This window comes from Erithacus rubecula, assembly GCF_903797595.1.
Source record: "Erithacus rubecula genome assembly, chromosome: 18".
Classification (NCBI taxonomy): domain Eukaryota; kingdom Metazoa; phylum Chordata; class Aves; order Passeriformes; family Muscicapidae; genus Erithacus; species Erithacus rubecula.
Window position 1 is genome coordinate 6,964,580 of NC_136670.1, and position 26,158 is coordinate 6,990,737.

Below are 26,158 nucleotides of genomic sequence, written 5' to 3' on the forward strand. Positions count from 1 at the left end.
ATTTCCTGGCGCACGCGCAAATGTTACGCGGCCATTCCCGCCCACCCGGCGCCATCTTTGTGGCGGGCACCGCCCCGCCGTGGGTGCGGAGCGGTCGCGGTCCCGCCCGCGCTGTCGCGGAAACGCTTAAAGCGGAGCGGCTCCGCCCTCTCGCCCGCCGCGGGCGGTTCCCGGTACTGACAGGGCGCGGCCGCAGCGGTCGCCACCAAAGGGCCTTTGAAGAGCGGCGGCGCCGGGGCGGGGCGGCAGCTGGGCCGGGGGGGCTGCATTGATGTGCGGGCGCGAGGTTTCCGCCGCCCGCCGGGCACAGCGGTGGCTCCTGCTGCGCTTTAACCCGGGCCGGCCCGGGCAGCCACGGCCTGTCCCGGCGCTCCCTGGGGCGCATGACACGTTCCTCCCCACATTATTGCCGTACCCTGGCCCGCGGGTCCCGGTGCCAGGCGTGGGCGCTGGCAGTGAGGGACACGGTGCAGTGCAGGGCACAGCCTGACGGTCGCTGGGGTCGCTCCCTTGCTCCGTGACTGCTGCTGCACAGCGTAAGCTGGAGGATGATACGGGACGTGGAAGGAGAACGCGGCTGTTACTGGGGGTTCCTGAGGGCCTCAGTACCCTCTCACAGCCGGTGGAGTTTCTGCCGCATCCGCCTAGCGGAGCCCCCGTCCTGCCTCGGCCCCACCTCCCTGAGCAGCCGATGGCCCTCTATCCCGATGGGGAAACCGCGGGGCCAGTCCTGCGCTTTTCCTCTGGGATATCCCGCTGCCCAAGCTTTCCAAGGGGTTTCCCATCTCCCGGAGTCCTGCCCTCTGCTCCGGGAGCACCGGGGTCAGTTTAATGAGTTAACGCTGGCGCAGCAGTTCTGGAGGGTAAGTGCTGTGTAAGCACTGAGGCTCCCGTTTTGGGCTTCCAGCAGCCCGGCTCCGCTGCCCAGAGAACCGATAACCGCCCGGGGCACAAAGGGCCGGCTCAGACCGACCCCTGAGGGCAGAGGGGACTCTGAGAAGGGACAGTGAAACTCCTGCCTTGGAGCGAGGCAGCTCAGGTGGCCGAGGGGGTGGTGAGGTCAGGGGCAGGCCCTTGGCATAGCTCGGCCAGGCAGGATTTGCAGGAGGGAGCCCCGGGCTGAGCAGCTGCCCATCTTTCCCATGACGGGAGCAGGATGGGGACACTCTGGCAGTGCCCATGCTGCCACCCCGGAGCCAGTCAAGCTGCCGCTAGCACACGGGACAAGGCCATCCAGAGGCATGTCCTGCGGAGCCAGTGGTGCCTGGCTTGGAATTGGGGCAGAGTCTGTGGGGGAAGTCCTGAGAGTCCACTGCCTCAGCATCATCTCTGCTTAGTTCATGTCACACAGATGGGCATGAAACAGCCCCGAGCAGCACCTCCGGCCCGGGGCCGCGGAGTCTGCACTGAAGCTGGGATAGATCAGCACTGGCAGAAGCTTTGTAATACAGATCGGGAGTCCCCAACCCTCCAGGATGCCGTTGGCACATGTGCCCCTCCCACGGCGGGTGCCAGAGAGATCCACGGCCGTGGCTGCGTGTGCAGGACGCGGGGAGCGGTGTTTTCTTGGAGAGGAAGGCTTCGTGTCCAGCCTGGAGCTGGGGTGGCCAGGCGAGCCGCTGTCTGTGCTGGTGCTGGCAGCCAGCCGGGCTCGGCGGGACACAGACCTGCATCCTCCCCGTCCATCCGTCCCGCTGTCTCCTCCCAGCTGTGAGCCCACAAGGAGTGGCAGCTGGGGGCTATATAAAGACAGGGAAACCTCAGCCAGCTCAAAAGAAAGTCTTGGAGCTGGTGGTGTTCTCCCTCCCTCCTGCCTTCACGTGATTCAGCTTCCCCACGCCGGGAAGTCTCGCTGTAAGTACCCGAACTGAGCTGGCATTGTGTGGGGGAACCCCCCAGCCTCTGGGCACGACGGTGCCTCCGGGTCCTGGGGAAGGGGAACCTCCATCCTCTCCCTACACAGAAGTGGAGGAAAACGCTGTGGGGAAGCCCTGTCCCATCACACAGCCCCGGGGAGGGGATCAGCCATCCTCTCCCTTCAGAGAACCGGGGGAAGGTGTGGGGGTGCCCCGTCCCATCCCACAGCCTCGCACGGAGCTCTGCCTGTTGCTGCGGGATGGACAGACTCCAGCTCTCATCTCAAATCAGCCTGGGGGCAGGCGGCACATCTCGGGGGGGCTGTGAGGGTTGCGGGACGGCCCCACGGGCGAGGGCTCGCTCCTCTGCGGAGTGCTGGGGCTCCCCGCTGCTGCAGCACGCACGGGGCTGGCGCCTGTCCCTGCGGTTTGGGGAGCGGGGTGTGTGAGGGCGGGGGGAGTACTGGAGTGCGCGCTCCCAGATGCGGGACCCTTGGGCTCCAAAGGGCCAGTGCTGGGGCTTGAGCACAGCACCCTAGGGTGGGGGCCGTGCCCCTCATGGGCTGCTGGTCCAGAGATTTTGGGCAAAGGCAACCTGGGCAGCACTGCGGGCTTCCAGGGAGAATAGTGGAACCGCGGGGTGTTCCTTGGAGCTACCCCCTGCCCCGGGCAGGCTGGACACCAGCTGCTTCCTTTCCCGGGAAGGTGTCCTCAGGCCAGTCCGTGCTGACCCTGCTCTCTGCCCCCCCAGGTGCGAGATGGCTGCCGGGAGCTGCCTCCTTCTCCTCCTTCTGCCCTCGCTGGTCACAGCCTCACACAGCCCTCCTGGCTGTAAGATCCGGATTACTTCCAAGGGGCTGGACCTGGGTAAGGGACTGGCCAGGGTGGGAAAGAAGGACGTTGGTACCCTCCTGGGGTCTGTGCCTGTGTAGGGCTCTGCCTGCAATGCTCCACCGTGGGGTGGCCGAGGAGTGGGGGCTGTCAGGGGCGATGCTGCCAGGAGGGCATATCCCAGCCCAGCCTCGTTTTTCCCTGCAGTGAAGCAGGAGGGGCTGCGCTTTGTGGAGCAGGAGCTGCACAACATCACAGTGTCGGACCTGCATGGGAGTGAGGGGCAGTTCCAGTACAACATCAGCCAGTGAGTGCTGCCTGCTGCCCACAGCTTCTGATGTCCATATGTCCGTCTAATCACCCCTGTCCCCTCTGCAGAGTCAAGGTGACAGACCTGCAGCTGGCCTTTTCAGACCTGAACTTCCAGCCCCAGCAGCACCTTGTCTTCGACATCAACAATGCTTCCATTAGCCTACGCTTCCGCAGGCAGCTGCTCTACTGGTTCTTGTGAGCTGCGTCCCCTTCCTGCTGCTCAGGGTGCTTGCCCACCCCACAGCTGTGCCTGCTGGGTGCCTTGCTGTCCTGCAGCTGGCAGGAGCTGTGTGCTCCTCTCATCCTCTTTCTGGCTTCTAGCTACGACATTGGGTCCATCAATGCTTCTGCGGATGGTGTCCACATCTACACAGTGCTGCGGTTGGCCAAGGATGAGGCTGGGCGCCTCAAGATCTCCAATATGACCTGCAATGCCTCCATAGCCAGAATGCATGCTGGCTTCTCCGGCACACTCAGGTACACCGGACCCCTCTGCCTGTGCCTGGCTCTCTGACCCCCTTCCCACACCCTCAGTGCTTCCTTAGCCCAGCTATTTGTTGGAATGGGTATAGAGCCACAGGGAGAACAGGCAGTGCAGAACCACTCTTGTGTCCTCCAGGAAGGTCTATGAGTTCCTGAGCACCTTCATCGTCACGGGCATGCGTTTCCTCCTCAGCCAGCAGGTACAGCCAAGCGTAGAGGAGAGAGGGGCTGTAGAATGTTAGGGCTTGGCCCTCTGTCAATGGGAAAGGGCAGAGTTGTATCCCACCCATCTGCTGGGCCTTGTCCTGCCTCTGCAGCTTCTCATCCAGTCCTGGGAATGATTCCCCTCAGCCTGGCTCCTTGCCTTGCAGATCTGCCCATCCCTGGAGCATGCCAGCCTGGTGCTGCTGAACTCTTTGCTGGACACAGTGCCTGGTGTGTGTTGCCCTGGGAAAGGGACTGGATCCCATTCACTGTGGGGCAGACAGTCTGCCAGGCAGCTCCAGGCTAAGTCACACCAGCACATCTTCCCTGGCAGTGAGGAACTATGTGGATGAGCATATTGGGATTGACTACTCCCTCCTACGGGATCCGTCCATCTCCACTGACACCCTTGACCTCGATTTCAAGGTGAACACTGGGTCCTGCCTTGTTGGTCCTTCCCCATCCCTGGGGGAAAGACTGTGCCAGCAGACACGGTGGGCTCCATGGAGCAGGTGAGGTGGGCTGCCCCCGTGGCCGTAGGAACCTCTCCTGCTCTTGGTCCAGGGCATGTTCTTTCCCCGGGTGAGAGAGGACCAGGAACTGGAGAACCATGCAGTGGAGCCGGTGATCAAGGAGACTGAACGCATGGTTTATGTTGCCTTCTCTGAGTACTTCTTCGACTCAGCCATGCACTCGTACTTCCAGGCAGGAGTGCTGACCATAGAGCTCCAAGGGGAGAAGGTAAGGAGCACCAAACACTCGGACTGTGTGCAGGGAGGAGGGAGGGGTGGGCTGTGTCACAGAGCAAAGGAGGTGCCAGTCAGGGAGCAGCTTTTCTGGGACATGCAGCAGCAGCCCCCTTTCCCTCTGATGGTTTGTGCTCTCCACAGATACCCAAGGACCTGGAGGTTTTGCTGAGAGCCACATTTTTTGGGACCATCTTCATGCTGGTAAGGAGCCTCCAGACAGGGTGGAAGGCATGGCAGAGCCCCAGGGCAAAGCACAGCCCTGCCCTGCTCCAAGCCTCCAGCTCACCTGCCTTCCCCAGAGTCCTTCTGTGGATGCTCCGCTGCGGCTCGTGCTGCAGGTCTCTGCTCCGCCTCGCTGCATCATCAAACCCTCGGGGACCTCAGTCTCTGTCTCTGCTTTCCTGAACATCTCACTGGTGCCCCCGGACCGCCCACCTGTCCAGCTCTCCAGCATGGCCATGGTGAGGGAGGGGTGGGGCTCCTCGTGCAGTTACTCCAGTGTACACAGGAGCAGTGTCCCCCACCCTGTGTTGTAAGCCACCAGTGTCTCCGAGCAGAGGGACACTGGACCTGTGGGTTGTGCTGGCCTGGTTGTCCTCTGCCTGCTGTGAGTCAGCCCTCTCCCTCCCCAGGAAACCAAGCTGAGTGCCAAGGTGTTCCTGCAAGGGAAGGCGCTGCGTGTGCAGCTGGACCTGCGACGGTATGGCTGGGGTCTGTGGGGGCAGTGGGAGTCCCCTCCACACCCTACTCACAACTGCTTTCTTCTGTCCAGGTTTCGCATCTATTCCAAGCAGTCAACACTGGAGTCGCTCGCGGTGAGAGCATGGTGATGGCCTGGGAACCTTTACACCCAGCCACAGTGTGGGGTGGGCTGGGGAGAGGCTGTCCATTCAGGATCCTAACTTACAGCCCTCCCTGCCCTGGCTGTCAGCTCTGTCACTACACTGACCCCAGCTCTTCTCCTCCAGTTGTTTTCACTGCAGGCCCCACTGAAGACCCTGCTGCAGCTGACTATCATGCCCATCATTAATGGTAGGCATCACTGCTCCCACACAACTGGGAGTGTAGGCAGGGGCATAGCAGGGTTCAGCCTCATCCCAGCTCTCCCTCTCTGCAGAAAGGACAAAGAAAGGGGTGCAGATCCCACTGCCTGAAGGCATGGACTTCACCAGGGAGGTGGTCACCAATCATGCGGTATGTGGTGGGATGGGACAGCCTTTGCCTCCATGTCCTGCTGGGATGGGAATTGTCATCTCTAGCCTTGAACTGACCCTCTTCCCCCTGCAGGGATTCCTCACAGTGGGAGCTGATCTTCACTTCTCCAAGGGGCTGCGGGAGGTGATTGAGAAATACCGCCCAGTGCCGACTGCCACTGCCTACTCCAGCTCCCAGCCTGCAGAGCCCAGCCTGGACCCCAGCTCACTCTAGCTCTCTTCTCTGGACCAAGGGCAGATCCTGGGCTGGACCCATAGACTTTAGGTAGGAAGCAGCTTCCCTGGTACCACCAGCACATTGTCAGGGCATCCAGGCCCTGGTGGGGTGCAGCAAGGTGGAGAGGGTGCTCTGGGAACCCCTGCTGCACCCCTGCTCATTACACTAATAAACCAACTGACTCCAACTACATGGCCTTATTGCTTGGAGTACATGTCCATGCTGGGGTACCTGGTTGGGAGAAGTAAAAGAGGCAGCTGATGCTGCTGCCCAGCTTGGTTCCTTGGGAGCCGAAGCAGCTTAGTGCAGTGCCAGAGGGCTCAGAGTGACTGTGCTGCTGCTTAGGTGGGTCACTGATTTCCAGGATGCAGAGACCCCTGCAGAGAGGGCACAGCTCACAGAGCCCAGGGCTCCCTGCCACAGGGCGTTGGCAGTCACTGGTGTTCCTCAAAGAGCAGAGGAAAGCGAAGCAGGGGCTGGCACAAAGGTGTGAGGAGGAGCAGAACCACCTTGGTCAGAGTTTATTACAAGTTCCTGAAGCACTGTGTGCCCTGGCAGTGGGATTGTTGTGGTAATGGTGTTAAGTCTCCTTCAGTGGGAGCAGAGGTGGTGGGAGCCAAGGTAGAGGTAAGCAGGACCCAGCTGCCCCCTGCTGCTGCTCCTCAGAGCCTGCCCAGGCTGTATTCATGTGGGGCTGAGGGGAAGTGCTGGTGATTGCTCCCTGCCTGACAGGGAAGCAGCTGCCACCGCAGACAGGGAGGAGGCAATACAGGAAGCCACAAGGGAGGAGGTGACTGCAGCAGGTGCACAACACCTTTCCCACATGGCCAGAGTCCCCCAGCCCATGACCCCTACCCATGGCAGGCAGCCCTGTCCAGCTGGGGGGGAAGGCTGCAGATGTGACAGGTCCGTGGTGTAGCTGAGCAGCAGCGAGGACAGGCTGTGCAAGGTGCCGGCGGTGAGGGCAGGTGGGATGGCGAGAGCAGCTGGAGCGCCGGGCACTACCTCTGCAGCTCTTAGTAAGGCTGGTTCTTAATGAAGCGGCAGAACATGGTGAAGGCAGCAAGCGGCCGGTCTGTGGGCACCATGTGGCCAGCTCCCTGTAGGAAAGGGGCAGTGGTTGTCAGTGTGGCTGGGGTGCTGCCACAGCCCAGTCAACACCACACTACTCTAACTGCAGCCATGGTGTCCAGCACACCCACCCACAGCCTCATCCCTGGCTCTCAGAGCCTTCAGCCCTACCTTGACAGTGAGGAAAGCGATGTTGGTGAATTCCTTCACAAAGCCACCGATCTGGTTCTCACCATTTTCAGTGTAGAGCCAGGGCCGGCGAGCCATCTGCACCTGGGAGTAGCAGCAGTGCCTTCAGCACCTGTAGCTGGCCCTGCCCATGCTCCTGCCACAGCCAGCTACAGCACATAGCCTGGAGCCAGTGACTGGCCTGGGCTCTGCCCATTTACCTTCTGGCACAGGGAATCCACAAACCACTCATCCCCAAGAAAGTTGCAGGCCATGTCGACGTCCCCATTGTACACCAGGATCCGGTATTTCTGTGTAGCAGACAGAGACTGAGCTGTTGGCAGGGCAGCAGCCTCAGCCAGGTAGGAGGCTGAGCTGGCAGAGCCACTCCCAGGGTCTGTGGGGTCCCCTGTACACACCCCAGTTCCAAGCAGCTTGAGGTACTGCTCATTCATCTGCGTGTACAGGCGCTTGTAGTTGCGGTTCACGTCGAAGCTGTAGAAGAAGGACTGGCATCATGTCTGCTCCTTCTGAGTCTCCTCCTCCCTGCCCACAGCATGCTCACCTGCACACCTGCCACTCTGAGGCCTCAGGGGAAATGTGCAGAGCCTTCCGCACCTCGGGGGAGTTCAGATACACGCTGGGGGCTGTGGAGTTGGTGCAGGGCGGGTCCATCCGCACCTTCTTTCGGGCTACTGGCATCCGGAACAGGTTCTGGGAGAGTCAGGAGAGTCACTGTCACAGCAGCACCTGCCCCATGGAGCAGCTGCTTTCTGCCCCTCCTGCCCACAACTGCACAACTGGCCCAACAGAGGCTGCTCACAGCCCAGCAGCATGGGCATCTCGGCTCACCTGCCGCCAGGAGAACCTCAGTGGCATCCGGATGAAGGAGTTGCCTAGGTCATGTGTGATGAGATAATCACCTTCATACCTGTAGCCAGAGCGAGTATGAGGGCAGACTGAAAACCCTGGAGAACAAGGGCTAAGGGCTCTCCTGGGGGGGTCCTCAGCAGTAGCCACACACCATCCATCTATCCCAGAGGGGCCCCCTGCCCAGCCCACCATGTCCCTCTGTGCCAGTGCAACAACAGTGAGCTGGTGCCAGCAGAACCAATTTCACTCTTACCTCATGCTCCCTGGGACACCTCCATCACATGGGGCATAGAGGTTGTAGATATTGAGGCCAGACTCCTCTACAATCTGAATCATCTCCCCCATCTGCAAGGAACCGCAAGAAGGGTTGGGACTCAGTAGGACCCTTGTGGAACTGTGGGCCCACCAAGAGCCAGGCATGTGCTGCCCAGCACACAGATAGGGGCTCTGGCTCCCCTCACCTTCAGTGTGCAGTTCAGGTTGGAGTTGTCATGGAAGTTGCACTTCCCCTGGGAGCAGCAGAAGGCCTGCAGGTCTTTCCACAGCCTGTGGGGAGAGACCAGGACCACTTGGACCAGGTGGCAACACTGACATGACAGTTGCCCTGCAGCTCTCTGCCCAGTGGCCACAAGGCACACAGCTTGGCCCCATGCTCTCTTTATCCCACAAACAAATTCACCTATGGGAGCCGCCTGGGATAAGGAGCTACAACCCAGCTGCTGGCCCAGAGCATGATAGGTGCTGCCCTTTTCCCAACACCACCAACCCAGACAGCCCCAGGCTCAGCTGTGCACCCATCCTGCTTGCACAGGGATGGCACATCCAGCATTCCCTCTGCTCTTACTCGGTCCCCAGCAGCCCGTGGTAATAGGCAAAGTAAACCAGGGAGTTGTCATTGATCTCATAAGATGAGAGGCCGTTTCCCACAGCGATTCCCTGCGAGGCAAGAAGAAAACAACCCTGTTGTGTTCCAGCTCCCCGCGGGGCAGTCACAGCTCAGCAGCCGCAGGCAGGAAGCAGATGTGGAACTGTTTACTCTGCAGAGGGAACAGGGAGGGTTGGGGGTGCCTGAGGACACTCCCCCGGCAGCAGCAACAGACACGTCCACCAGCAGCTGCTGCCAGAACCCCAGGAAGAGATCAAAGGCTGCAGGGCCAGGCGTGCCCTACATCCCGGCTGGTCCCACCCGCCTGTGCCAAGCCCTCTGCTCCCCGGCTGGGCAGAGCCAAGCTGCCCACCTTCAGGTTGAGGCTGGGGTCCTGCATCACCCACTCTGCCAGTGTGGGAATGTAGATCCCTCCATAGCTCTCCCCTGTGAGGAACAGATCATTCTTGGAGTACTCAGGGAAGAGCCGGAGGAAGTCCTTCAGTGCCAGGTAGTTGTTATGAGCAACCTACAGGGAGAAGGTGGCATGGTCAGGTGGTAAGGCTGCACCCCATGCCCAGGAGGGGGCAGGCAGGAAGCAGGGTTCTCCCTGCACCCCAGTTACTCACCTCTGTGTCATTTGTGCCATACTTCTTGTCATCGGAGTATGAGAAGCCAACACCAGCAGGAGACTCCACGTAGAGGATGTTGGCAATCTGCGAGGAAAGCAGTGGAGGCAGCAATCAGGGGAGACCCTCTGGCTCAGTGGAGCCAAGGGCTGCTGGCCCCACCCACAGCAGCACCCACAGGAGCGTGGCCCGCCCCAGGGCTGTGCTGGGGTGGCCACATTCCTGTGCTGCTCTACAGCAGACTCAAGAGGAGGGTGTGTTGGGGGGGGGGGGGGAACGGTGGAAGGGTCAGCTCCACGGAGAGGCAAGAAGAATTGGCTCAGGGCCATTCCATCTCAAAGCCACAAAGGAAAGCAGCGCCTGTGCCTGTACCTTATTCCATGCGTACTCATTGTACTTCAGTGTGGCCCCATCGGGCTGGATCTGAGGAAGAAGGTGGTGACTGATGGGCAAAGCAGGGCAGGACACAGCGGGATGGCTCGTGCTACACAGCCGGTCATCCCCTGAGTCCTCGAGGCATGGGATAGCAGCGACTACTAACCAGGAAGGGGCCATGCTCCTTGAGGAAACCCTCCATGGAGCTGCAGCCAGGGCCCCCGTTCAGCCACAGCACCAGGGGACTGCTCTGGGGATTACTCTGGGCCTCCACGAACCTGTGGATGTGCAGCTGTGAGTGCCCGGTGCCAGCCGATGCCCCCCCATCGCCAGGAGCAGTCCCACGTACCAGTAGTGCAGGTACTTGCCCGGCCCGGCGCAGAGGTAGCCCGAGAAGTGGCGGAAGGAGGGCTGCTTTGACAGCCCGGGCAGGTAGGTCACCTCATGGTCCGGGGGGGCGGCCCGGCCCAACCCCAGCAGCAGCAGCAGCGACGACAGCAGTACCGGCCCCATCTGCGGTGGGCGGAAGGGACGGTCAGGGGCGGCCCCCAGGAACGGCCGCGCCAGCGCCCCCGCGAGCGCCCCGGCCCAGTTGCCCCGGCCCGGCACCGCACTCAGGGCCGGCCCCCGGCCCGGCCCAGTCGGCTTTCCTGGCGCCGGTCCCGGTCCCAGTCTCCCCATCCCGTCCCCCTGCTCCCGTCCCGGTGCCCTCCCGGTCCCGCTGACCGCGGCCGCTCCCGGCGCGGCGCTCGCAGGCGGCGGTCACGGCGGACACATGACACGCGCCCATATGACCTGCGACTCTCACGTGAGCGGGGCGGGGCCCGGCGACGGCCAATCAGCGCCCCGGGGGCGGCCGGCCCCACCCAGGCCCCGCCCGCGCACGTGGGAACGGCCCGGACCGGGACCAGGACCGGAACGGCGGGGGCAGCGATGGAACTCCCCCACCCCAGCGGGGGCAGCCGGCCGGAAGGGCTGCGCGCCGGTGGGCACTACCGGGCACCACCGGTTACAGCTGGCTAAAGCCGGGCATCACCAGGCACTGCCAGTCATCACCCTGTGATGACCACTGGCCACTGCTGGCTATAGCTGGTACCGCTGGGCACCACCGGGCACTGCCAGGCACTGCTGGACAGCATGGGCACAGCCAGGCACCCAGGCCCAGGTGGCAGCGCTGGACAGTGCAGTGGGGAATATCTGTAGGTCTGTTTTGGGCCCGGTTGTGCCCAGCAGCCACGGGGCCACCCCCCCAACCTCCCCCCATGGCACTAGGATCCTCCTTGAGCCCTCTGGTTGTCCCTCCCAGCTGGGCTGTCACCACCTCACAGCAGCTGTGATAGGGACAGTTAAAAATAGCTCCGGCAGCAATGGCTGCCCGGTGCCGGCTTGCTGCACGCTTCCACCACATCCACGGCTCCAACATCCGCCTGGATGCCTCACACACGCAAGCCACACGAGTGGAGAGCTTCGCCAACGGGCTGTGCTTCAGCCAGGAGCCTCTGGCACCCGGGCAGATCTTCCTGGTGGAGATCGAGGAGAAGGAGCTGGGCTGGTGTGGGCACTTGCGCGTGGGACTGACGGCCCACGATCCCCAGAGCCTGGAGGTAGTGCCTGAGTACTCCCTGCCGGACCTGGTCAACATGGGGGACACCTGGGTGTTTGCCATCACCCGGAACCACAACCACGTGGTGGTGGAGGGAGCGGAGGTGCAGGCGCAGGGGCGGCCCTGGGAGCCCTTCCTGCTGATCGAGCGGGTGCGGATCCCCCGCGACACGCTGGTGGGGCGCAGCCGGCCCGGCCGCTACAGCCACATCCTGGATGACCTGTACAAGATGAACGTGCTGCCCGCCACCGCCCGGCGCAGCCGCATCGGGGTGCTGTACGCCCCGCAGCCCGACGGCACCGCCGACATGCACATCGTTATCAACGGCGAGGACATGGGGCCGAGCGCCAGGGGCCTGCCCGCCACCCGCCCGCTCTACGCCGTCATCGACGTCTTTGCCTCCACCAAGAGTGTCCGGGTCATCCCGGTGGATTATGGCTGTAGGTACCGGTGCCCCTCCCTGCGGCACGTGCTGCGGGGACCAGGAGTGGGGGAGCTCTGGTGGGGTCGTCCCATAGTCACCAAGAGTGGGAAGGTTGGTGTGTGCCACTGGGCAGAGGGACACGGGGTAAGAGGGCACGGGAAAGCCTCTGGTCCCTGTGGAGCACAGGCGAGATTCACAGTACGGCTGCTGGGCAGTGTCTGATGAAAGCTCTTCCATGGGTGCTGTGCTGGAGCCAGGGAAGAACCCCCAGCAGCTGCAGCAGTCAGGCAGAGCCCCTTGGCCACCCTTCCTAAGCAGAGTGATGGAGTTGGGTGTTTGGGGCTGTCCCCAGCTGTGAGGCCTCACTGTGCCCAGTCTTGCCTACAGCACATGGCAGCCAGAGCCAGCCAAGATCCTGCCCTGGCATCAAAACATCCACCTACACCCACTAGGGCTCAGCACACCACGCCCACGCACCTGCCACGTGCCCCAGACACGATGTTCCCTGGGCAGACATCCTGTGATGCCATCGGAGCCTGGGCATTATCCCATGTCCCTTGGCTTGCTGGGAGGGATCAGGCTAATGACTACTTATTAGCACCACGCTGGAAAAATGAGGAGATGGATCAGGTGAGACAGAGCCAGAGGAGGAGCTAGAGCCAGAGTACTGGCTGCCCCCAGCACTGGGAGCCATTGCTTCACATGCTGGTGTCAACAGCAGCTGCTTCTGTCCCAAGGCTGGAATCTGGTATTCTCCCTAGTGTAACACCTGAGGAGAGTGCAGGCTGCAGCTGTCAGTACCCACACTGCTGAGCCACCCATGGCTCTGGAGAGAGGTATCACAGGAGCAGGAACCAGGCAGGTTCTGTGCAGATGCCAAGGGGATGGTTCTCATGGTGGTCTGCCCCAAAGACATGACAGGCACTGTCTCTGCAGGCAGTGCAGCCCCAGCCTGGTGCTGGGGCTAGTGCAGGCAGACCAAGGGAGTGGGATGGAAAAGAAGCACAGCATGGGTATGTGAGACCCTGGGGCCAGTGCAGGCAGACTGAGAGAGTGGGATGGAAAAGAAGCACATCATGGGTATGTGAGACCCTGGAGAGTTGCTTGACAGCTGCCAGAGAAAGAAATGCAAACCAGGCACAGACACACACAGCTTGGGCACATAACTGTCTCTCAACCTTCCTCCTAATAACGGGAAGAGCTTTGCTGCCTGGGGCCCTTGAGCTTCCAGCCCTGCTGGAGCAGCCTGGCACCAGCCCCCGCACAGCCAGTTCAAGCCCAGGGCAGGACAATGCTACAGAACAAACTCACCTACCACTGCCTTTAACCACAGTGCCTCTGAGAAGCTCTGCCAGTTCCTCCACCCCTCTGTGCTCAGCCTCACTGCCGACTTGCTCAGCTCAGGTACACTCTCTGTTCCCTTCCAGTTCCTTCCCTGCAGACGCTGTGCCGGCTGGTTATCCAGAAACACATCGTGCACCGCCTGGCCATCGATGGCCTCGACTTGCCCCCGCTACTCAAGAGCTTCTGCCAACATGAGTGAGGTATTGAGGGTGCTGCTGGGCTGCCCCCACATCAACAGCCCCACAGTGATGGCTGCCCAGCAGGCTCTGTGCCCCTCCCTGCCCACTCACCCCAGTTTGTGCTGCTGCAGGGCTGCCATGAGAGCAGGGCAAAGTGGGGTTGGGATTTTCCCCACACTGATGGTGGCATGCCCAGAGCATGGGCAGGGGGATTGATGTGGGTCAGAGAGAGCAATAAAGTGCTTCCAGACAAGACTCTATCAAAGGAGGCTTGTGGGGCTGGGACCCCCTGTGCTTCAGCAACCCCTCGTGGGAGCAGTTCCCCTACCAGTGAGGAAGGGAGCACAGGCCACACCCTGTGGGGTTCAGGACATGTCCCCAGCCCTGGAATTACGCTGGGACTGTCTGGGTGGATCAGAGCGAGTACTGGGGCTGGTGGAGCGTGGGAGGGCACGGCACAGCACTCACGTGGAGGTAAATTACAGCTGGACGCTCATCCCGGCCGGGCAGTTTCACTCTTGGGAAAGATGTTTACCCAGAGAACGATGAGTTATTTCCTGTGTGCTCAGCTTAGAGGGGGACGAGTCAGATGCTGGAGCACCCAGACAGCAGTGCTGGCAGCAGCCACTGCTTGGGCACGTGTCTGTGGCCACAGAGCCAGTCACAGTGACCTGGTGTGGGGCACAGCCATCCTGACTGGGAGCTCCATGCCCTCGGCTCCGTGCCCTCAGCCAGACCCTTCGACTGCTGGCAGGTGGGGATGGCAGCTGGCATCCTGCAGTGCCTCCATCAGGCACTTTGTAGCTGTGCAAAGGAACAGGCTGGAGGGGAGAGCTCTGCTAAAATCAGAGGGGTGCCCATAGGAGCCAGAGAGATAGCATAAGGGGCTGGCAAAGCCTTCCAGGCCTCTTCCACAGCACAACAAAAGCGAAACAAGCAGCTTTAAGCTTACAGAAAGGTGCTTTAAAGAAACATGATGCTATATTTAGGCAGAGACTCGATAGTATCAGATCATGTTACAAAACTCGTGCTCAAAGGAAATCCCCAACCCACAACCACAGCCAACTCCATCAACAGCAAAGTGTTAATGAAGGAATTGCTAAATGGAGAAAATATGGACCAAACCACAGCAATGGAGTGAGGTCTCTGACATTCCTTGCTGTGTCCCAATAACCGGCTGGGAGCTGCTGGGGCTGGAGCTCATCTGGCTGCGATGGGGCTGGGGAACTCACCCACAGCAGAGCAGCACCCACAGCGCAGGGCGTTTACTCTGCAGGCTGTTTTCCCTCCCCCACCCTTGCGTGAAGCTTTGCTCCCCACCTCCCTGCAGCGTTATCTGCCCGGCAGTGACCCCCGCACACGGGGGCGGGTTCCTCTTTCTTGAGGAATTGAGAGCAGCTGCTGCAAGCAGATAAACAACACCCCTGCTCTACAGTGGGCTGCAGCACAGTGGGATTGTCACCTTCAGGAGCTGCCACCTCCTGCCACCTGAGACAAGACCACCGAGGAGCACTGCCCAAATTCCTGCCCGGTTCCCCATGCCCTGCTCCCTGGGCAGGGAAGGGTGGCTGCAGCTGGCACAGGGACAGACTCGGCTCCCAAACAACACAAGGGTGATTTATTGGCTCTGTTGCACAACACCTCACAGCTGGATGCTGCAAGGACCTGCGGGTGCTGGCCACAGATGAAATAGTTTTGTCACATGTTGTTGTACCTAGATCCCTAAAAATCTATGGGCTCTTATGGAATTAATTTAAGAAACCACAAAGAGCTGGCTGATGTAATCACAAAGACTCTCAATGATTTTTCAGCAGTTTTGGAAATCTGGAGAGGTCCCACATGACTGGAAGCTGGGGAATGATGTCCCAGTTTCAAGCAAGGCCAAAAAGTAACCTGGAAGCTATAGGCCTGTCAGTCTCACTTCAGTGCCCAGTAAAATAATGGAAAAGATCATTCTGTCAGGCACTGGAAAACACCTGGAGGAGAACAGTCACCAGTCACAGTCAGCATGGCTTCATGAGGGGAAAGTCCTGCTTGTTGAACATGATTTCCTTCAACAACAGGATAACCCACGTAACTGATGAAGGAATTCCAGTTTTTGGGTTTCAGCAAAGCTTTGGATACTGTCTGTCCCAGTTTTCTTTTGGACAAAGTTTCTAGCTTGCAGCTGAATAACCCTGATACACAAAGGATGAGCAACTGGCTCACAGGTTGGGCACAAAGAATTATAGTGAATGGGGTGACATCAGGCTGGTGCCCAGTCATTAGAGGGGTTCTGTTGGGCTCCATCCTTGGCCCAATTCTCTTCAACATCTTCATTAACAACTTGGACTCAGGACTCGAAGGAATACTAAGTAATATACTAATGTTTAGTGCTGACAACACTAAATTGGGAGGAGCTGCCAACTCCTTTGAGGACAGAGAAGCCCTGCTGAGAGACCTTGACATATTGGAGAGATGAATAATTAACAAGTGTATGAAATTTAACAAGAGCAAAGGTGCATTCTGCACCTTCTACAGGGCAACCTGGTTGTATATATAGACAGGGAACAAGAAGCTGGAGAGCAGCACTGAGGAAAGGGATCCTGGTTGATGGCAAGTTGAATATGAGCCAGCAGTGCCCTGGCAGCCAGGAGGGCCAATTGTCCTGGGGTGAGTCAGGCACAGCAAGGGAGAGGATTGTCCAGCCCTGCTCTGCACTGGTACAGCCTCACCTCAAGTCCTGGGGGCAGTTTTGGCACAGCAATATAAAAAAGACACTGAGCAATTAGAGTTCAAAGGGGGCATGAGGATGGTGATGGGACTGGAGGTGAAGTTTATGAGGAACAGTTGATGTAACTTGGTCTGTTCAGCCTGGAGAACAAGAAACTGAGGGAAGACCTCACTGTGGTCTTCAACATCCTCGTGAGAGGAAGCAGAGGGGCAGGCAGTGATCTCTTCACTGCCATGACCAGTGACAGAACTCGAAGAAATGGTATGAAGCTGAGTCACAAGAGATTGAAATAGGATATCAGAAAAATATTTTGCAGCTAAAGGGTGGCTAAGCACTGGAACAGGCTCCTGTGGGCAGTGGTCATGGCATCAAGCCTGTCTGCGTTCAGGAAGTGTCTGGACAACGCTATCAGGCACATGGTGGGATTTTTGTGGTGTCCTGAACAGGACTGGGAGTTGGACACAATCCCAATGGGTCCCTTCCAACTCAGCAGATTCTATGTTACCAACACCTCCCACATTGCACCACCCAGAGCTGGCCCCTGGCCACAGCTTCTAGCCAGGTCAGTCACTGTTACCCTTCCTGCAGGATCAGGAGCTCCCAATCCAGTTCCTCTGCTGCCCTGTGCAAGAAGTGATGCTCACTCAGCAGATCAAGGACCCAAACTGCCCCTTCCACACCGAGGAAATGACAGGCTGAGAGGAATGAAGGTGCAGGACACAGTGGAAGCACCCAGCTCAGCTCCCACTCAGTGCTGGAGCTTCACCTCAATGTAGAGCCTGATCCAGCTATCAGCCAGCTCCCACAGAGTCCTGTGCTCAAAGTCCTCTCTACTGCAATGGGGAGCTGGCTGATCTCTGCTGTGAGAAAGGACACCACCAGGGATTTATCCAAAGACTTGTTCCAGGAGCTCTTTAGGACCTCCAAGAGGCCATCAGCACTGTCTCACCCAGCCTGATGGGCATCACATCCCCTCTCCCATGGTGTACTGAGCATCTCCCTCAGCAAGAGCCTCCTGTTTGAGTTCAGCACAGCAAAGATGTGCCAGCAGGGCAGCTGGAAGGCTTGGGTGAAGTGGCAAGTGTAGCTACTTGGGCCTTCGTGGAAGATGCCAACAGGATGGGCATCCTCCAGGATGATCTGTACACTGAATTTGTCCTTCCTGGTTCCAGTCAGCTGCATGGACTTCTGAACCACTGCCACTCATTCAGGCACAGCCTGGCAGCAGCTTCTGTGCAAATACCACTCAAAGACTGCCTGATGCCATCTTCAGTCCTTTGGGTAATCTAATCTTCACTGTAATCCTCTGAGGTTTCTGTGGCCTCCAGTCTTACCACAGGATACAGGATCTAACAGGGACTGAGCTTGCTGACACACTCTGGGGAAGAGCATGAGGTGTTTCAGGCTGACACTGAAGGGCCTCGGGGAGCCGATGGACACTGGAGAACAATCATACGACTCTCAATGGCTGCAAAAGAGGCTGACACGGGCTGCTGCTTCTGCTGAACTGCTGCCACAGCCCAGAGCTCTGGGATGTGTTACCCTGGCACACTGAGGGGCAAGAGGTGAGTCTGAAATAGGCAGATTTTTGTGCCTGAGCAGCACAGTGATTGGTATGGGGAGCAGAAAGTGTCACAGCATCAGGAGGGATCTTAGAAACACACTCGTTGTAGTGCTGGGCCAAGGTGGTTATGCAGCTCTCCAGAGAGAGCCCAGCACTGAAAATCTGACTTAACCCTTGGATGACAATCTCCAGCTCCGTGAAGGAGCCACTGCTGCCCCCGCAGCTGCTCTCGGTGCGTGGCCCAGATCCCGTCCTCGAGCAGCCAGTGAAGGTGGAGCAGAGGCAGCCAGTCCGGACGGTGAGCAGCTCCTGCCGGTGGCTCTCAGCGCCTGCACTCACGGCTTTCCCGGCGGCGATCACGGCCGGCACTCGGTGCGGGGCTCCAGACACAGCAGAGGGTGAACACGGGGAGCGCGGGGAGGCCAGCGCGACTCGGGCTGTCAGTGCGGGCTTCTCCGGGCTGCCGCTACCGGCGGGGTCACCGCGGCATGTCCCGGTCCCTGCCGCCTCCCCGCGCGGTGCTGCCTCACTCGGTACCGCCCGCGGCGGCACCGGAGCGCTCGAGCGCCGCCCGCAGCGTTCGCTGCGCACCGCAGCGGGCCGGGGCCGCCGGGAGCGCACCGCAGCGGGCCGGGGCCGCCGGGAGCGCATCGCAGCGGGCCGGGGCCGCCGGGAGCGCATCGCAGCGGGCCGGGGCCGCCGGGAGCGCATCGCAGCGGGCCGGGGCCGCCGGGAGCGCATCGCAGCGGGCCGGGGCCGCCGGGAGCGCACCGCAGCGGGCCGGGGCCGCCGGCAGCGCACCGCAGCGGGCCGGGGCCGCCGGCAGCGCACCGCAGCGGGCCGGGGCCGCCGGGAGCGCACCGCAGCGGGCCGGGCCGCCGGGAGCGCATCGCACCGGGCCGGGGCCGCCGGGAGCGCATCGCAGCGGGCCGGGGCCGCCGGGAGCGCACCGCAGCGGGCCGGGCCGCCGGGAGCGCATCGCACCGGGCCGGGGCCGCCGGGAGCGCATCGCAGCGGGCCGGGGCCGCCGGGAGCGCCCCGCGGTGCGGCCGCTGCCCCGTGCGGGCACCGATCCTGCCTGGCTGCCTCCCCCGCCTGCAGCTGCTCCCCATCGCTCGAGGCTCAGCGGCTGGACTCTCTCGCATGTCTCTCTTTTCAGCAAGTGCACCACTCTCCGTCCTCACTCCTTGCTCTCCACAAGGAGGCAGGACAAGTAGAGGACTTGTCCTCCTTTGCCCGGCGCCCAGTGTAGGAGAAGACTCTCAGCAACTGCTTGAAGAAGCACTGCATCGTTGGTGAGGAAGCTGATACCCATGTGTTTGTGCCTTTATCCCTAAACCACAAGGTTCTGTAGCTCTGGAGGAGCAGGCTAGAACATGACAAGAAAAGCTTCAAGGAAAGAGGTTAAACTGTATTTTAAGAAGGCAAGTTGTATTTTAAAAGGGCAAAGGAAGCAGTTGCGCAACTAGTGAGTGACCTTGCAGCCTTTCTGCACACAAGCAGATCCACCAGCTAAGATGGAAAGTAAACAGCGTCACTACACCCGCTTGGAGAAGTGAGGGCCGTGGAATCGAGTGCTCCCTGAGGAAAACCTGATATCACCTTTCCACTGCAGTGAGGTAAGGACAGCTGGAGAATACTGCAGATGTCGATGCTTGGAGTCTTGAGCTGGAAGAGGCAGGAGCTATACACTGAATACGACAAATGTGTGGCACAGCTGGCGGCGCCCCGGTACCGGGGCGTCACACTACCGAGATCGGCCCGGTTATCAAAGCCAGGTACAGGACAGAGCCTGTGCCTCGGGACAGCGCTGGGCTGGCCCCAAGTGACGGTCCACGGGGTCTGGCGGTGCTACACCGGGGAGCAGCTCCTGCCGGTGGCTGCCGGGGAACCCCGGACGCACGGGGCTGCTGCGAGCTCCAGCCGGACGCGGCGGGCGGGCCTTACCTGACGTCCTGGCGGACAGCGGTACCGTGCCGCCGGCTGTGGCTGCGCACCGGGACGCAGCTCCACTGCCCGTAGAGGCAGCCCCTGTAGGCGAGGAAGCGGGCGCATGGCGAGAGGGACGCGGGGGGATGCCCGGACGTTCTCCGCCCGGCCGTCGGATCCACGCCCCCGGGACCGGCCCAAGCCCACCCGCCATCCCTGTTAAACCAGCCGGGCACCGCCCACACTCTGATCTCGACCAATCAGCATTGTCTTCTTCCGATTGACAGGAGGCGAACCAACCAGCCTAGAGCATCCTGACAGAACGAGGGTGACTGACGGCCCTACCGTCCAATCATATGGCGGCATTCGCCCCGCGGCTGGGCGGTGCTTCCTGGTCCGCTTTGCTGATCGGGTCGCGGTGCCGGTCCCGGTTCGCGGAGGTGATGGCGGCTCCGGGCGACGCCAGCGGGGCTGGAACGGGGTCGGGATCCGAGCCGCCGTCGTCCGGGGACCTGCGCAGCGTGCTGATCACCAGCGTGCTGAACCTGGAGCAGCTGGAGGTCGACCTCTACAGGTGCGCATGGACGCCGGGGCAGCGGGACCGGGCCGCCGCCTCCTCCTCCGCCGCCACCCCTCACCGCGGCCGCCTTCTCCCCGCAGGGGCCGGCACCACTGGGTGCCCGCCACGCAGCGTCTCTTCGGCGGGCAGATCGTGGGGCAGGCGCTGGTGGCGGCAGCCCATGCCGTGAGCCGCGACGAGCAGGTGCATTCGCTGCACTGCTACTTCGTGCGGACAGGTGCGCCCGAGCAACCGGGGAACCGGGGCGGGGACGGGCTGCAGGGGCTCGGGACGGGCCCGGCAGTGGCTGGGACGCTGGCAAAGTTCACAGGAGTGAGGAGGCGTGTGAGTGGCACTGCCAGGCTCGGCCCCTGCTGGGCAGGTTTCGTCTGTGCGTGGTGCGCCGTGGGCCAGCGGCAGAACGTCCCTTTCCTGTCGCAGGGGACCCCAAGGTGCCGGTGCTGTACGAAGTGGAGCGGACCCGTACAGGGAAGAGTTTCTCTGTTCGCTCCGTAAAGGCAATCCAGCATGGACAGCCAATCTTCACCTGCCAGGCCTCCTTCCAGCTCTCCCAGGGAAGCCCAGTGCAGCACCAGTTCACCATGCCCACCGTGCCACCCCCCGAGGAGCTGCTGACACAGGAGGAGCTCATCCAGAAGTTCCTGCAGTGAGTGGGGTGGAAGGGACACGCTGGGGATGCCCTTTGCTGCCTGGGGCATAGGGGAATGTAGAATAGGACTATCTGAGGAGTTCTCAAATATGCCTGGGAGGGGAATAGAGGAGCAGGACAGGATAGGAGCTCTGCCCCTCTTGTCTTTCTTTGTTCCTCTGGGTACCTGGGCTGGAACTGCTGCCAGTAGGATGTGTTCCAACCTGCCTGTCTGGCATTAACCTCGCTTCTCTGTGCTGAGCTGCAGGAATCCTAATGTGGCCGAGGGATACAGGAAGCGCCTCACCAAGATCCAAGCTCAGGATGTGCCTATTGACATTAAACCTGTGAACCCACCAGATATATTCAGCTCAGAGCCACAGGAGGCAAAGCAGCTCTTCTGGGTGCGAGCACGAGGCTACATAGGTGAGTCCTGCTGGGTGCAGGTGCCTCCCAATCCAAGGGCACCAGCTCATGCTGTGGAGCACTGTTGCAACAGAGTGGGTTGGGAAAGCTGTGATTAAGGTGCTGCCTGTGTCCCAGCCTGGGCACTTCAAGGCTGTAGTATAGGTGTGGGTGCAGAGGTGGTGCTGTGAGCCATGCTAGGACATGGCATGGCAAAGGGAGTAAGTCTGGAAGAATCTCAGCTGTGCTTGGCAGCTGGCTCCAGGGGAGCAGAGCCCCAGGCGCGTCCCACGGGCCCCTGCAGGATGGGCAGCACTGGTTGCTCTGCAGGGGAGACTGACATGAAGGTGCACTGCTGCGTGGCTGCCTACATCTCTGACTACGCCTTCCTGGGCACGGCCCTGCTCCCACACCGGCAGTACCGCATCAAGTTCATGGTGTCCCTTGACCATTCCATGTGGTTCCATGCGCCCTTCAGAGCTGACCACTGGATGCTGTACGAGTGTGAGAGCCCCTGGGCTGGTAAGTCCATAGTATGTTTTTGGGAGATCTTCATGGCCAAGGCCAGCCCTGGCTGTCCTGGGGCAGTGGGCTGCAGTCTGACTGTCCCTCTCTGCAGGTGGGTGCCGGGGCTTGGTGCAGGGACGGCTGTGGCGCAGGGACGGGGTCCTGGCTGTCACCTGCGCACAGGAAGGTGTCATCAGGGTGGAACAGACACCAAACCAGAGCAAGCTCTAGCTGAGGAGACCTTGATGCTACTCAGTGTGGGCTCAGGCATGCCAAGGGAGGGACCCTGAGATCAAAATAGGAACCTGGACAGGAACAGGAAGGAGTCCAGGTGGGATCAAGCACTGCAGGAAGTCCCGGTGCCAGAGGTGTCGGCGACAGACAGTGACCAACAGAGCACCGCTGCAACCAGCTGCTAGCTGAACAGCATGTAACTGCACACTGCCATCAGCTATCCTTCACCCATCTTAAAATAAAGCCATTGGGTGAAGAGCTGGACACTCTCACTGGAGTTTGTCCCCTTGGACGTGTGACTGTGCACAAGGGCGGGCAGTGCCAGGAGCACAGTAGATCAGCTCTGCCCCCACGGCAGGCTGGGTCACAGTAAGGGAAGGTGCTACTTTGGCACACGTTGCTTCCTCTTCTCACTTCTGCACTGCTTGTGCCCTGGCTTCTCAGTTGCTGCTTCTGCTTGCCCTTGGGCTCCTCTCCAGGACTGGGCTTGGGCCCAGCTGGGAGCTGGGAGAAGGGAGTAAGACAGCTCCCACCTCTGTGTGGAGGCTTAAGGCCTCCCACTGATGGTGCCCTGGGGTAGTGGGGCTGAACAGACACAGCAGCAGGCGTCTTGCTCTTCTTCCTGCCAATACTTTATTTAATAAAGTCCTTTCTATTGTGTAAGTTTCATGGGAAGTTCCCAGCAAGAGCCCTGGACCCTGCCAGAAGCTTTCCCGTTCCCTTGCAAGGTGCCAGTACGTCCCAGCTAAAGGCTCAGCCACTCCAGGATCCCCTGCAGAGGGGGAGCAGCTTCTCAAAGCACCAGTGTGGGTGGTGGACCCCTAGAAGTCCCCAGCCCTGCAAGACAGACTAACCAGAGAGAAAGTGCATTCAGGAGGCAGCTCCAGGCATGGGCTGTGGTGCCGTGGGACTGCAGCACTGCTCTCCTGCCCCATTGCTACCCACAGCTGCTCTCACTGTTCCCAGTTGCCACAGGCATGAGCCCCCCACAGCCCTTGCCCTCCCACCCATGTGGGCACAGGCAGCTCATTCCAGAGGCTCCTTGATCAGGCATTCCTTCAGGGAAGGCTGCTGCTGCAGGGGCAGCCCAGCTTCCCGCAGGTCCTGCAGCCGGGCCTCCGAGCGCCGCTTGTCCTTGCCCACCTTCCAGGCCAGGTGGACGTGGGCCTGCAGGAAGGGTCCCAGGAGCGGGTGGCTGCCCTGGGCCTCCAGCAGCTGCAGCGCCTGCTCACAGCAGCCATGGGCCTCACTGAGCTGGTCCAGCTCCTGGTGGCACACGGCCAGCCCGGCCAGCGTCAGCAGGAAGCGGCCGGAGTTGCAGACCCCCAGGCGGTCCTGCAGCCGGTGGGCATTGGCCCAGGTGGCCAGGGCCTCGCGGTACATGCCCGTGCAGGTCAGGCGCTGCGCGGCCTGCAGGTCCGGCAGGAAGAAGAACTCGAGGAACTCAGGAGAGCGGCGGATCTCATCAATGGAGTGCAGATGGGACAGGAACTGTTCGAAGGCTCGGCTCCGCTTGGCAATGGTCTCAGCAGTGAAGTTCCGGCGCAGTCTCTTCCTGGGGAAGGCAACGCTGGCCATGTCGCAGCTGAAGCGGCAGCGCAGGCGGCGGTTCAGCTGCTCAAAATCTGAGTAGCGCCGGGCGATGGTGGCAGGGGCCTTGTCAAACTGGCCAGAGCGGATCAGGTAGATGGTGTAGAGCTGAAGGGGGGCAGGTATCAGGCACTGCTGTAGGCACGTTGCTCCTGGCACCGGTACAGTGGGGTGTGCAGCCACAAAGGGGCTTAGGGAGTTTGCCCACACAGAAGGGAGTGGAACTGGGCTGCTGCAGGCACAGCACCCATCAGCAATACTTACCTGAGGCTCATCTGAGCCGCCAACACCATCCAAGCAGCACGGGGAAAGAGAAAAAAATAAGCACCAGCCCCGTGGGATCCCTTCCCCGGGGAGAGCAGGACTCCTACCCACCCACCCGTGCCCGCCCAGCCGCGCCGGGCTCACTCACCACGTACTTGGAAGAGCGCTCGCTGACCACGCTGGCGCTGGTCACCTCGAAGAGCAGCCGCTGCGGTGCCAGGCTGCCCCGCGACCTCCGCCACAGCTCCTGCAGCTGCCGGGTCAGCAGGCTGCCGCCGGGACGCTCAGCCGCAGAGACCCACTCTGTGCCGGGAGAGGGGTGTCAGTGCCCTCCGTGGGGACAGGGCTCTGACATCTGTCGGGCTGCCGGACGCCACCACCGCATCATTGTCCCTGGAGTCACCCCAGTCCCCCCAGCTCGCCGCCCCAGCACCTGCCTCCGTCCTCCGTGCCTGCTGCCGCTCCCGGTGCCTGCGGCGGCTCCTCCAGCTCCTCGCTAGCTCCGTCTCCTTCCTCCTCCTCGTCGTCCTCGTGGCTGGTGAAGCTTAGGGTGCCGCTGAGGCGCGTCGACAGCCCCTCGGTGTCGTCCTCCAGCTCCGAGCTCTCCGGGCAGTCCTCGGCCTCGCCGCCGCCGCCGCCCGCCGGCTCCTCCCGGCCGCCCTCGCCCGCCAGCGCGTGCCGCAGCCGGTGCAGAATGCGGGCGGCCATCGCTGCCGGGGGTCCGGGCCGGGGGCTGCGCACTGCGGCACGGCCCCGCCGGGGACAGCCCGGCCCCGGGACACCCTCCCGGTGCTGCCCCGGGCCGGGCCGAGCCGGGTGGTGCCAAGCGATGGCCGCTCCGCCACGGCTCGTCCCGGGATCCTCCCTGCGCGGCTCCGCCTCCGCCGGGAACCCGGATCGGGGCGGCGGAGCCGGCACCGCCCGGCACGGCCGGGATCGGGATCAGCGCCTGCGGCGCCGCCCGGGACTCTGGGATCAGGGTCAGAGCTCGGTCTGGCGCTGCCCGCAGTCCCTGCCTAGGAACCGACCCCGCCCTTCCCGCTCTCGGCTCCTCTGTCCCTTCTCCGGGATGTCCTGCTCGGGCCGAGCTCCGGGTATTTGCCCTGGGGCCACAGGAGCTCAACACTCCGGTGCTCGGCGGCGTGGTGCCCCGGGGTGTTGATACTCCAATACCCTGGCACTGCTGTGCCTTGACAGCCAGGTTCCCCAACACCCCTGTATCCTGGTATCCCAGACTCAGGCTCCCAGTCCCACTGGGATGTCCCCTGGGTCACCTTGGCATCCTGCCACCCTGGCCTTAGTCGGCCTCGCCATGCGCCCCATGGCCAGGCTGCACCTCTAGCACTTGCCCGGCCTTCTTTAGTTCCCGCCTGCTCTCTCCTCACCACTTCCTTGGGAATGTCTATAAATATCGAGGAATCAGCCCAGCTGCTGCCATCGCTCTGTCCATTGCTTGTTCATTTCACCCTGTTCCAGTGCTGTGCACCCCACCCGGGCTCAGATGGGACCCCAGAGCTACCCTGGGCAGGGTGGGATGCACTAGGGGCTGGACTTGTTTGCAGTTCCCACCTGGTGAAACCTGGCCAAACCAGGAGCCAGGAAACCCCTGATGGCCCTGGCAATGGGATCTTGTGGAACAGGGATCTGTTACCCTGACCCCACTGCAGACCTGAGGCTCCGAGTACCACAAGACATGGGCTACTTGGCTAGTGCGTCCCAAGAGCCACCAGACCCAGCCGGTCCTGGCAGCAGCGGCTGGCACGGGCTGCGAGTGTGAGGACTGAGCCTTCGAGGAGGCACCGGGCATAATTCCCACTCCTCAGAAGCACGAAAAAATGGAGCCATTTCCGGAACCAGGTGCCAACAGCACTTGGGACCCCAAATCATGGGGCTCATGCTCCAAATCTCGCCAAGGACTTCATGCCCCAGGCCCCACTGGGGACCCCTTCCTTATCTGGGGTGGGGGGGGCTACAGCACTGCTCTGCCTGGGACCCCTGGAGCAGAAAATGGGGGCGCAGGGGGGGACACTACACTGGGGAAAACCAACTTGATATTGGGAGCTTGGCCCAAGAAGGGCTGTGTTTTCAGGGCCAATGTGTGATAGTCCATGCCCCTTGTGCAGGGGGGACCCTGTCCCCCTTACCCAGGTGATTCTGACGGCTCCAGGGCTATTTTTAACCCACTCAGAGCTGAGTTGCCTTGGATGGGGGTGTTAGGGGTGGGCAGAGCTGCGCTGCTGCCGCAGCTTCGGTCCCCCTCCTGAAGGGCTTGAATTTCCATCCCAGCCTTATCCCCACGTTAATCCCAGCCCTTGGCCAATAAAGCTTTGGCTAAATTAGGTAAAGG

At 61.3% G+C, this 26,158-nt stretch overlaps 6 protein-coding genes across 7 annotated transcripts; 3 read left to right on the plus strand and 3 right to left on the minus strand.

Moving 5' to 3' along the window:
- The first annotated feature begins 99 nt into the window (after positions 1 to 99).
- PLTP (phospholipid transfer protein) lies at positions 100 to 6,626 on the plus strand. The gene is made up of 16 exons (XM_079321576.1): positions 100 to 1,854; positions 2,608 to 2,723; positions 2,895 to 2,994; positions 3,066 to 3,194; positions 3,321 to 3,476; positions 3,619 to 3,682; positions 3,854 to 3,917; positions 4,021 to 4,112; positions 4,251 to 4,427; positions 4,577 to 4,636; positions 4,735 to 4,896; positions 5,068 to 5,135; positions 5,208 to 5,250; positions 5,404 to 5,467; positions 5,553 to 5,629; positions 5,723 to 6,626. The coding sequence occupies exons 2-16, from the start codon at positions 2,615 to 2,617 to the stop codon at positions 5,861 to 5,863; spliced, it is 1,506 nt and encodes a 501-aa protein (XP_079177702.1). The 5' UTR covers positions 100 to 1,854; positions 2,608 to 2,614; the 3' UTR covers positions 5,864 to 6,626.
- CTSA (cathepsin A) lies at positions 6,357 to 19,757 on the minus strand. Of its 2 annotated transcripts, none has more exons than XM_079321574.1 (15): positions 19,622 to 19,757; positions 10,197 to 10,360; positions 10,014 to 10,125; positions 9,845 to 9,895; positions 9,473 to 9,559; positions 9,217 to 9,372; positions 8,823 to 8,914; positions 8,440 to 8,524; positions 8,232 to 8,323; positions 7,958 to 8,036; positions 7,671 to 7,819; positions 7,525 to 7,600; positions 7,327 to 7,416; positions 7,109 to 7,210; positions 6,357 to 6,966 (listed from the first exon to the last, which is right to left on the minus strand). In XM_079321574.1, the coding sequence occupies exons 1-15, from the start codon at positions 19,727 to 19,729 to the stop codon at positions 6,883 to 6,885; spliced, it is 1,527 nt and encodes a 508-aa protein (XP_079177700.1). In that variant the 5' UTR covers positions 19,730 to 19,757; the 3' UTR covers positions 6,357 to 6,882. The 2 variants fall into 2 exon arrangements, with proteins under 2 accessions (XP_079177700.1, XP_079177701.1); XM_079321575.1 differs by lacking the exon at positions 19,622 to 19,757 and adding an exon at positions 10,574 to 10,689.
- On the plus strand, positions 11,193 to 13,626 carry NEURL2 (neuralized E3 ubiquitin protein ligase 2). The gene is made up of 2 exons (XM_079321579.1): positions 11,193 to 11,890; positions 13,302 to 13,626. Exons 1-2 carry the CDS (start codon positions 11,215 to 11,217, stop codon positions 13,415 to 13,417), a joined length of 792 nt encoding a protein of 263 aa, XP_079177705.1. The 5' UTR covers positions 11,193 to 11,214; the 3' UTR covers positions 13,418 to 13,626.
- Positions 15,040 to 18,415, minus strand: LOC306809876 (zinc finger SWIM domain-containing protein 1-like; the record flags this gene model as incomplete). The annotated part of the gene is given in 8 exon segments (XM_079321780.1): positions 15,040 to 16,953; positions 16,956 to 17,055; positions 17,059 to 17,312; positions 17,315 to 17,385; positions 17,445 to 17,488; positions 17,567 to 17,900; positions 17,902 to 17,983; positions 18,205 to 18,415. Coding segments are annotated over 8 exon segments (1,191 nt in total). The 3' UTR covers positions 15,040 to 16,858.
- ACOT8 (acyl-CoA thioesterase 8) lies at positions 18,830 to 22,215 on the plus strand. Its single transcript, XM_079321578.1, has 7 exons — positions 18,830 to 19,293; positions 19,891 to 20,177; positions 20,264 to 20,400; positions 20,604 to 20,829; positions 21,080 to 21,237; positions 21,547 to 21,738; positions 21,836 to 22,215. Exons 2-7 carry the CDS (start codon positions 19,960 to 19,962, stop codon positions 21,952 to 21,954), a joined length of 1,050 nt encoding a protein of 349 aa, XP_079177704.1. The 5' UTR covers positions 18,830 to 19,293; positions 19,891 to 19,959; the 3' UTR covers positions 21,955 to 22,215.
- Positions 22,216 to 22,571: 356 nt separating this feature from the next.
- Positions 22,572 to 25,711, minus strand: SNX21 (sorting nexin family member 21). Its single transcript, XM_079321577.1, has 3 exons — positions 24,249 to 25,711; positions 23,960 to 24,114; positions 22,572 to 23,655 (listed from the first exon to the last, which is right to left on the minus strand). The coding sequence occupies exons 1-3, from the start codon at positions 24,517 to 24,519 to the stop codon at positions 22,984 to 22,986; spliced, it is 1,098 nt and encodes a 365-aa protein (XP_079177703.1). The 5' UTR covers positions 24,520 to 25,711; the 3' UTR covers positions 22,572 to 22,983.
- Between the last annotated feature and the right edge of the window lie 447 nt (positions 25,712 to 26,158).

What these genes read in the sequence shown, in the direction of transcription:
- PLTP (XM_079321576.1), top strand. Translation starts at nt 2,615, where the DNA reads ATGGCTGCCGGGAGCTGCCTCCTTCTCCTCCTTCTGCCCTCGCTGGTC. An exon ending in TTCCAGTACAACATCAGCCA is followed by an intron (nt 2,995 to 3,065) that starts GTGAGTGCTGCC and finishes TCCCCTCTGCAG; the next exon opens with AGTCAAGGTGACAGACCTGC. An exon ending in GTGCAGCTGGACCTGCGACG is followed by an intron (nt 5,136 to 5,207) that starts GTATGGCTGGGG and finishes TCTTCTGTCCAG; the next exon opens with GTTTCGCATCTATTCCAAGC.
- CTSA (XM_079321574.1), bottom strand. Translation starts at nt 19,729, where the DNA reads ATGCGCCCGCTTCCTCGCCTACAGGGGCTGCCTCTACGGGCAGTGGAG. An exon ending in GGCAAGTACCTGCACTACTG is followed by an intron (nt 10,126 to 10,196) that starts GTACGTGGGACT and finishes GCACATCCACAG; the next exon opens with GTTCGTGGAGGCCCAGAGTA. An exon ending in ATGGCACAAATGACACAGAG is followed by an intron (nt 9,373 to 9,472) that starts GTGAGTAACTGG and finishes TTCTCCCTGTAG; the next exon opens with GTTGCTCATAACAACTACCT.
- ACOT8 (XM_079321578.1), top strand. Translation starts at nt 19,960, where the DNA reads ATGGCGGCATTCGCCCCGCGGCTGGGCGGTGCTTCCTGGTCCGCTTTG. An exon ending in CTGCTACTTCGTGCGGACAG is followed by an intron (nt 20,401 to 20,603) that starts GTGCGCCCGAGC and finishes TTCCTGTCGCAG; the next exon opens with GGGACCCCAAGGTGCCGGTG. An exon ending in CTCATCCAGAAGTTCCTGCA is followed by an intron (nt 20,830 to 21,079) that starts GTGAGTGGGGTG and finishes GCTGAGCTGCAG; the next exon opens with GAATCCTAATGTGGCCGAGG.
- NEURL2 (XM_079321579.1), top strand. Translation starts at nt 11,215, where the DNA reads ATGGCTGCCCGGTGCCGGCTTGCTGCACGCTTCCACCACATCCACGGC. An exon ending in CATCCCGGTGGATTATGGCT is followed by an intron (nt 11,891 to 13,301) that starts GTAGGTACCGGT and finishes GTTCCCTTCCAG; the next exon opens with TTCCTTCCCTGCAGACGCTG.
- SNX21 (XM_079321577.1), bottom strand. Translation starts at nt 24,519, where the DNA reads ATGGCCGCCCGCATTCTGCACCGGCTGCGGCACGCGCTGGCGGGCGAG. An exon ending in AGCAGGCACGGAGGACGGAG is followed by an intron (nt 24,115 to 24,248) that starts GCAGGTGCTGGG and finishes CTCCCGGCACAG; the next exon opens with AGTGGGTCTCTGCGGCTGAG. An exon ending in AGCGCTCTTCCAAGTACGTG is followed by an intron (nt 23,656 to 23,959) that starts GTGAGTGAGCCC and finishes GCCCCCCTTCAG; the next exon opens with CTCTACACCATCTACCTGAT.